At 48.7% G+C, this 8,899-nt stretch overlaps 1 protein-coding gene across 1 annotated transcript; it reads left to right on the top strand.

Annotated features, from left to right (window-relative positions):
• The first annotated feature begins 457 nt into the window (after nt 1–457).
• On the top strand, nt 458–2,852 carry LOC119287086 (E3 ubiquitin-protein ligase RNF5-like). The gene is made up of 2 exons (XM_037566588.1): nt 458–664; nt 1,735–2,852. The coding sequence occupies exon 2, from the start codon at nt 1,759–1,761 to the stop codon at nt 2,470–2,472; it is 714 nt and encodes a 237-aa protein (XP_037422485.1). The 5' UTR covers nt 458–664; nt 1,735–1,758; the 3' UTR covers nt 2,473–2,852.
• The last annotated feature ends 6,047 nt before the right edge of the window (nt 2,853–8,899 follow it).

Raw genomic sequence — 8,899 nt, 5'->3', positions numbered from 1 at the left:
ACAAGGTAACTCGCGCATGTTGCGAGGGCGCTCGCCGGGAGTGTTTGGATGCTGCTTTGGCCGCCGAAGTTGTTGTGAGGAGTGGCAGGCCTGCTTCGGGGTGCTGCAGGCCCGAGAACCTCTGCCGCAAGCTGGAGATCCTACCGCGGTGAGCAGAAGGGGAGTGTTGCTATAAGAATGGGTGGTGCTGCTGCAAAAGGGAGCATCCGCGGCAACACACGGGTGCCACTGTGTGATATATGGGAGGATCATGCGTTGACCCCTTTTTTTGTGAATGTTGTTGACCCAATCCGACGGTCAGGCGCCTCATGATGGGACGGCCGCGGAGGAAGAAGATCTTTCCTGGCCCCAAAACCGGGCCTTTATTGCGTGCCCTGCGCCTGCTGTTTCTAAGAAGTTTCCGTGTCATTTCACTCAAAAAAGGCAAAAAAAAAAGAAAAAAAAAGCAGTTTCCGCATTCTTTCACGGAAAACGCCTCCCGCCCCGGAATTCAGCGGGCCAAATCCGCGGACCCGCCGCGAAGGCGTCCAGATTCTGCTGGAATCTTCGAGGCGTGCCGCGCGCCCTCCCCGATTTTATAAGGGCCGTCGTGGTCCCGTCCCGGCCATCGCCGTCGATTCGCCTTGCAGGCAGGCCTCCGCTCGCCGCTCGCCGCTCCCCCTAGGTAAATGGCGCCTGCCCTCCCTCCCTCTTGCTCCGCGTGAAATTTCCTCGTGATTTAGGATTTACGAGCATCCTGTGGGGGCGGATGTGATTCGTTCGATGGGGTCTGGGCCGATTCATTCGGTATTCTGTCGGCGTCCCGGTGATCCGGGCGAGCCTTGAGTGGTAGGCTTCGGGGTGCTGATCTGCGCTCGGAATTGGATCCGTGGGCGCGGCTTGGTAATTTGGGGTAAATTTGGATTTTTCCTCCCGTTTGTTAAGAGATTGATTGAATTGATTCAGCAATTCAATATTCCTGAGTAGTTTATCAGAAATTAATCTTCTTCTAGAGCGTGAACTGTGAACTCAAATCGATCTGGTGTAGCCGTTTCTGGTTTCTAGAGGGTCTGATGAATATTCTTCGGTGGATAATCGACAATTTTTTTTGTTTGAGCAGGCTGAACCGTGTAGATTATTAGTGATCCTATTGCTGTCGGTACTCAGATTATTTTGTAAGTAAGTAGCAAAATCAACGTTTCTGGGAGTCCCTGATCATCAAGTGCCTTGTTTAGCTGAATGCCCTGTGGATTAGGCTAAATACTGAAATGTTTATGATTAGAGATGTATTAGTATTTCTTATTCCGTATGTCCGGAATTACTTGACGCTCAAATGGATGTATCTAACACTAAAATACGTCTAGATACATCTGTTTGAGCGTCTACATCTAGTGCCTCAAGTAATTCCGGATGGAGGAAGTATTATACTACAACGCAGCTGTATTTTAGCACAGTTGTAACCATGAGCAATCTTTATAGGTGATCTTTTTGTTAGATTTCCGTTTTGAAAAATTATCTTGTTAGATTAAGTTGTTTTCTATATTTATTTATAGACATGGATGATGTATTTTCACATTGGCCCAAAATGATGACCCTTTTGGTTTTGGGAGGTTTCATAGTACTGACTGAGGCTGGTGCAAAGAATAGGTTCTGTGTGTTGTGTAACTCTGCACTGTTTGTTATAACTTGTAGTGTTGAGGACTACATTCTCTTCTTTCTAGCAGTGTTGGTGATCGTTCTCACTTGAAATCGCAGGTTTCAACCCTTAAGAAGCTCAAGATGGCCGCCAATGTTGGGGAATCAGCGGCAGTTGGTGGCAGCAGCAGCGATGCAGCTGGAGGGAGCTTCGAGTGCAATATTTGCTTTGAGTTGCCGCAAGAGCCAATAGTAACTCTCTGTGGCCACCTATTCTGCTGGCCGTGCCTCTACAGATGGCTGCACATGCACGCCAACACACCAGAGTGCCCTGTGTGCAAGGCCATTGTTGAAGAAGACAAGCTTGTCCCCCTTTATGGCCGTGGCAAGGACCGCGTCGACCCAAGGTCAAAGAACACGCCTGGAGGCGACATTCCTCAGCGCCCAGCTGGCCAGAGGCCTGCTACAGCCCAACAGGCTGATCCGAACAACAATTTTGGCAACGCCCATGCAAATCCATGGTTCATGGGCATGGGGGGCGCGGGGGCGGGGGCGGGAGTTCCACTGGCGAATGGACGGTGGGGCAACTATGCGTTCTCGGCTGCGTTTGGGGGCCTGTTCCCTATGCTTAGCTTCCAAATGCATGGGTTCCCAGATCCAGCTGCATATGCTCAGCCTGCCGGGTTTCACTATGGGTTTGGTCACGGCCATGGGTTCCATGGCGGGCATATGGGGCACGCCCACGGCGTCCCCCGCCAAGGACCGCTAGGGCAGCAGCAGCAGCAGGCAGATGTCTACCTGAAGGCCCTTCTTATCATGGTCGGAGTTCTTGTGATCGCAAGCCTCCTCGCAGCTTAAAGTTGTTACTGCTATCATCAAAATTGTGGTGGTGTTTGGTAGGAGTTGCCAGAGCATACCTTTGGTGTAGGCTTATCTCTACCAAGTGGGAGACGAGTTAATTCTGTTCGTTCATGTTTGTATGAAGTGTCCATGGAGTTTCTGTATCTAGATTTGGATGGTGATACATCATCCTGTGTTTTGTAGTTTTGACTCCTTTGATTTGATAAACGTGGTGTACAATTGTTGGGAGGTCATCTCCCCGTGTCTGTAACCTGTATCAATCTAGATTGGACAGTGTAGATGAGTACATTTACATGTAATAATCCTCATGTTTGCACAAAGTGACAGTTCATGTACCTTTTGACAGCAAGTTCAAGGTGTTGCCATTCTTCGGAAAATATCGTTAAATTTGAATGTAGGATCTATGTCTATGCTTGTTTGTGAAGGTTGCAGATGGGATATTTCATCTTTGTTGGCTATCTCAGAAACTCTCACCACTTGACTGAATCTTCTACTGTAACGGCGAACCTGCTCCACACACAAGCAGAATCCCCCTGTGGCATGTGCAACGAGACCTGTGAATTTGTCTGCACCCAGGCTATTCTGCTGAATCACCAGCAGCCTCTTGTGCCGACCACGCAGATGAACTGAACGAAGACAAAGCAAAACAAGCCTGAAACCCAGATTCCCTGAACAGTCATGGCACATTCTGTGTGATTCCCCATGTTCACAGATCGCACTATTTTCCTTCAAGATTGCATGGTTACACAAATCATCCACATGCGAACTAAGCCTAACTTAGATGGCCAAGTTCTTTTTGTGGAACTAGACTACCCAGATTCAAATTTTAGACCTACATTATGCAAGATCTGCCGGTACATTCTCTCGAAGGTGCTCATAGAAATAGAGTTTGCGTTCCTGTATTCATAGGGATGAGTGTGCGCGCGTGTTATGAGTGTCATTAACTCTGTACTGTGTTTAGAAGAAAGAAAAAAAACATCAATATACTTGGCTAGTTTAGTCGACGCGGGTATATCATCATCGAAATGTAGAGTCGTCGCCATGTATGATTGCACTGTTACGGCAACTTCGAATTTTCGATTATCTTTTACTTGTATTTTGGGCACCACCGATTCGCATCTATCCAAACCTTGTCCTTCATGCACGTAGCTGTCCGAACTTGGCTGTACATGGAACGCCGATTCGTATCTATCCAAACTTTTTCCTTCATGGACGTAGCTGTACATGGACCGCCGATGCAATGCTTTAGCTTGCTCACTTTTATTTTCGCAAAAAGAAAAAGCTTGCTCACTTTTACGTTGAAAAGCTCTCCATTTCCATGGATGGTTTGCACACAAAAACAATGAGAAAAGAGTGGTGACTGCTCCTTCCGTACCATAATATATACTGTTTTAGCAATTCAATTTGAGCTGCTAAAACGATATATATTAGAGCATCTACGGCCGCGATAGGCAAGTCCGGGACCTCAAACGCCCGCGGACACGCCCGAGCGCGTCCGCTGGCACTGACCGGACACGTCTTATTTGTTGGCTTGTACACTCGCATCCCTCATATCTGAAACCTCAAAACCATACAAAAGCATGCAACACTACGTAAGATGATCATCACACGCAGTTCATCAGATCGCCATTTCATCGCCGGACAAAAAGGAGCATAGTTCATCGGAGCAATGCAAATCTATACTACAAACTAATTAAAACATAATTTAAATTTAAACACAAGGGCGAAGGGCGGAGGAAATCACCATTTCCTCACCGGCCCCTTCCCCTTCCTGTCGTCGATGCGGCTATGCCCCTCCTTCGTGTAGGCGTTGGCGTGTGGTGGTCCGCCGCCGTCAGAGATAGAGGTGGAGCCGCTCGTCAAGTCGGAGTCCGAGCAGCAGCTTCGGCTCGACAGACTGCAGAGCAGGCGGTCTTGCTCCTTGGCATGGCAGGCCGCCTTCGCCGCAGTCTCCATGCTTTCTTCGAGAACTCGATGGCGAGTCAGAGTGCTTTGGCATTCTTGCGACAGAGGCACCGCGCATCCGTCTCCGCCGTTGTGAGAGAGCGGCGCATCCTTCTTCGCCGCCGTGAGAGAGCGGTGGACCGTCTCCGCCGTTGTGAGAGAGCGGTGGAGGACCGACACGAGGAGCGCATCATCGGGATCAACCAGCGCGGTCGCGCGTGACTGCCGTGCGGTCAGTGCCTCCCCCGCCGCCTCCCTCTCCCTTGCCTGTTGCCGCTCGTGCCTCGGACTTGGGCGTCCTCGTGTGCGTTGGCGCCTGCGCGGGCACAAGAAACCAGCGGTGGTCGAGCACCACTTCCAGAATAGAGGGAGGTTGTCGGCGTACTTAAACGACGGGAGCGGAGCGGCTAGAGCTGCGCGCCGAGCGGGACAGACCGGCGATGTCGCCGGCGCTCGTCGACGGGCGCCGAGGAAGAAGATCTGCCGCTGCCGCCTTGGTCAAGCAGTGAATGCCTCAAGGCGATGCGGAGGGCGACCTCCTCCACATCCATGGTCGAGGCGTCGGGTTCTCCGTCAGAGCCGCCGCTGCTTCCTCCGCCGGCCATCGGATCGAAGGGGAGGGGATTGGAAGTGGAGTGAACGGGCACGGGAGTGAAGTGGGGTTCGGTTTGACCGATGTCTAGGGTTTTCTGGATGGGGATATTTGTGGGGTCCGGATGGGCCAGGCTGGGCCAAGCCGACGTGGAGGACGTGATCTGCCTTATATTTAGACTAAATATGAGGAGTGTCGGTCAGTGCGGATGTTTAAGACCCGTTTAAGAAGCCTGTCTGGTTTTGTTTTTTATGACTGATAAGTGATCGGGCGGTCCGGGCGTTTAAGGCGAGTTTGAGAGCTCCGACTGCTCTTATGAAACATAGGGAGCACTACTCAATACTGCCATGCATGCTGCGCGCGGGCGCGGCGAGGGGAAGCTTCACGGAAGATGATGCAAGTTGCCGGCACTATACGGGCAAGGATGATCGACTGAGTCGTGCCGGGGAGTGGGTTGGGTAAGCCGATCTACGATGAGTGGAATGGCCACTGCCTAGCGACGGACCCTGTAGACTAGCGACCGGAGCACTGCACCAACTAGTAAAAGGTATACATGCCGCTTGTCAAAACACTTGCACTTTTGTCCATCACAAGACGTAGCCTCCAAAAGGCGATGCATAGCGAAAACCGAATAGCAAGCGACATAATGCAACGTTGCCAATGCCAATGCCATGCATCATTTGTACCACTCGCGCCTATCCGTTATACATTCTCATACTTCTCATCTGCCGGATAATTAATACGGAGATGATCAGTGTAAATGCAATGTTGCCAATGCAATGCATCATCTGTACCACGCTGCATATTTCGAATTTACCCTAGATGTTGTCCGTGTGCTGCTCCTGGATCGATCAGTGTGTGCGTAACTAACCATCATGAGCGATCAGTGTGTACGTAGACCTGGAAATCTATTCCGGCCGTTCGCCCCATCATGAGCGCGCAGTCGAGTTGGTCGAGTACGTGTACGCGCCGCCGGGATTCTGTGAGGGACGCACAACAAAGACTCCGCTGGGTTTCCTTCCCGCGCTTTTCCACGACTGTTCTAGCGCTTTCGAGGGACCGGGGGACATGGTAAGCCGTTTGAATGGACGGACGTGGTCTCGATCAAAAGGTAAAAAAAGGAGAGACAAAATATGGACTCGCGTGCGGGCAGCTGTACGTGCCTAACAGTGGCCTAAAAGTTGACCAGCGGTTTACCCGTTTGACATGCTCGCGGAAGTCACCTTGGACTTGCGGCGTGTTGCCTTCTGCGAGACATGAGTGCGTGTATGGTAGAAACTCTCTCTCTCTCTTTAATCCCATGGTGAAGCTCGGCTTATTGTCGGTGAGCACATTGGCTTTGGTTTCACTCAAGTTCATCTTGAACAGAACAATAGGATTGCGATAAGAACTTCTTCATACTAGTTAAGAAAACAAAGCTTCTTCATATTCCCTCTGTCTCGGTTCATTAGTCTCCCTCGTATTTTGTGTCAATTTTTGGCTGTAAATTTAACCAATAAAATATATGTTTCATTTATTAGAAATAATTCCATTCAAAACTTCTCTCGGATAGGAATCCAACTAGTATATAAAGTTTGTGGTGCGTAACTTATATTTTGTTAACTCAAAATTTCACAAAAAATACAAGGGGCGTTATAAATCCAGGCGGAACAAGTAATAACTGGTACACCTTCACTTAGAAAAGTCAATGTCAAATCTATGGTGCAACTCGACAACCGCGCTGAGCAAATGACTGGCCCCTACGTTCCAGTAAGGCCTTACGAGAGTCCAATTGAGGAGAGCATTTGCAGTCAGCAATGGCACGAATACTTGAATTATTTTTGGCAATAAATTTAGATCAACTCGACTACTTACAATATGTCCGTGACAGGGCTTTTGGGGGGCAAATCCACAAAGTAAGCCTCAAGTCCTTGTCAAAATGTGTGGCTTATGCCGAGATGTATGGAATTCTCACATTTTTTTACATGGTAATACGTGTCTCATTCCCTCCGTTTCATTATCTAAAGTGTATTATTTTTGGCACGGTGACCAAGGCACACAATTATAGATGTGTTAGGACGATATTACCCTTGGCAAATTTATTGGTTAGTGGCAAGTAAATCAGTTAATCCAGAAAAGTAAGAGATACATGCAATCGACATAGATATAGTTTCCTTCTTTTGCTACAAGAAAAGATACAGACAATCAAGAGAGAGATACTTTCCTTTTTTTAAAGGGCTAACAAGGGAATTATGAGGAATGAGAAGATATGCACCTTACATTCTGGAATTTTATCAAAAAACAAATACACCTTATATAAAGGAACGGAGGGAGTATAAAATAAAGGTCTGACTACAAAGCACGTAAGCACCAACATTACAAGACTGAAAAGATAGGATAATCCTATGCAAAATACCAGCGCATGTTCCTCTCCTCCGATACCACCGAAGCGGCCACCAAAGAGAAAGAAAATATATCACCTCTTCACCCGAGCTCGACGCGGCTCCATGGCTGATTAGCAGCTTTACGGACCTCAAAAGTAGTTTGCCAGAAGCAAAACCATTGTCGTTGAAAGAATCAGACCGAGGCAACATGTCTCCGGACACGCCATCGAACTCTAGATCTGACACCCCCGCACGACAACGACGTCGAAGGAGGAAACCAGAACTGTCAGCCACCAACCACAAACCCAGCACGGGATGCACCATCTTCCAGCTATCACTTGCGCAGACAACCGTCTGCGCGTACTTCTGGACGATAAAACCTCCCTGCTCCACCATGACGTCGGAGACAATGCCACAGCAACGGGGACAGAGCAGAAGGAGAGACACACCTGATGGAGTCGCCGCCGCCGCCTCGCCGACACCATCCATGAACCCTAACACAGCCGATCTGAAGGATCGGCAAACACACGATGCCATCAACTCCGAGACGCCGCTATGAAGGACACCGCCGGTGTGGGAGTGAAGCTGAGGCAGATTTATTCGTCTGGGCGCTGCTCCCACCACCACAACGGCGCACCACGACCTACAAATCCAAAACCTAACTACAGAGCAGAGGAACAGGGCCCCCCTCCCTCCTGCCGCCGGAGCAGCCGTAGGGAGTGGGGGCCAACGCCCTGGCCGGCTGAGATCGAAGGAAGAAAATCGCCTCCCTAGTCGCCAGGCGTGGCGGCGGCTAGGGTAGGGAAATCGTAGCCTGTCCTCCACTCGGAAAGAAGAAAAGACACGTATATGTGTACTAGCTTATGGAATTCTCACATGCTTATAACAAAATGAGAGATTTTTGTAATTATTACTCATCCATACGACTACCCATTTTATCCGGATTTAGTTCTTATTACGGCGTGTGGAGGGCCATCTCCAACAATGAAAAAACATGGATCTTAAGCCAAAAAAAGTAACTTAAGACCCACCCTGAACTTTGTGAGAAGGGGTAGCTGTAAAATCTTAAGACTGGGTCATAGTGCTAAAACAAAGCCATAAGGAATAAAAATGATTTGAGGGGTCAAAACTACTACTGCCCTAAGGCCCATGGCGGTATTAAGCATTGGGTGAATTCTGGTTTGCTATAGCATATTGAGTGAGACCCAGCTTATAACCGATGTGATGCCCATGATTTGTACTTTATTAATCTGATTTGGTTTATGACCTGGTACAAGAATATGTGATGTATAAGTTATACCATTTGCTGCATATTGCTGTAGCATGAAGACATTATGCTTTACAATAATACACTTTTCGTTCTACAAAAGCAATAATAGATTTCATCAAAGTATGTTGCATGCATCAGTCGTTGAAAAGGTCGGACTGTCCTTCCTTTTCAAAATAAAAACAAAGAAGCTAGAGGTGGTTTATAGAGGCCGTTGACATTAGTTGCTGCAAATGTCGAGGTGTCCTTTCTTTTTAA

Source organism: Triticum dicoccoides, chromosome 4A, assembly GCF_002162155.2.
Source record: "Triticum dicoccoides isolate Atlit2015 ecotype Zavitan chromosome 4A, WEW_v2.0, whole genome shotgun sequence".
NCBI classification, from domain to species: Eukaryota; Viridiplantae; Streptophyta; class Magnoliopsida; order Poales; family Poaceae; genus Triticum; species Triticum dicoccoides.
Note: the sequence above shows the minus strand (reverse complement) of the source record. Positions and strands in the feature narration are given on the sequence as shown.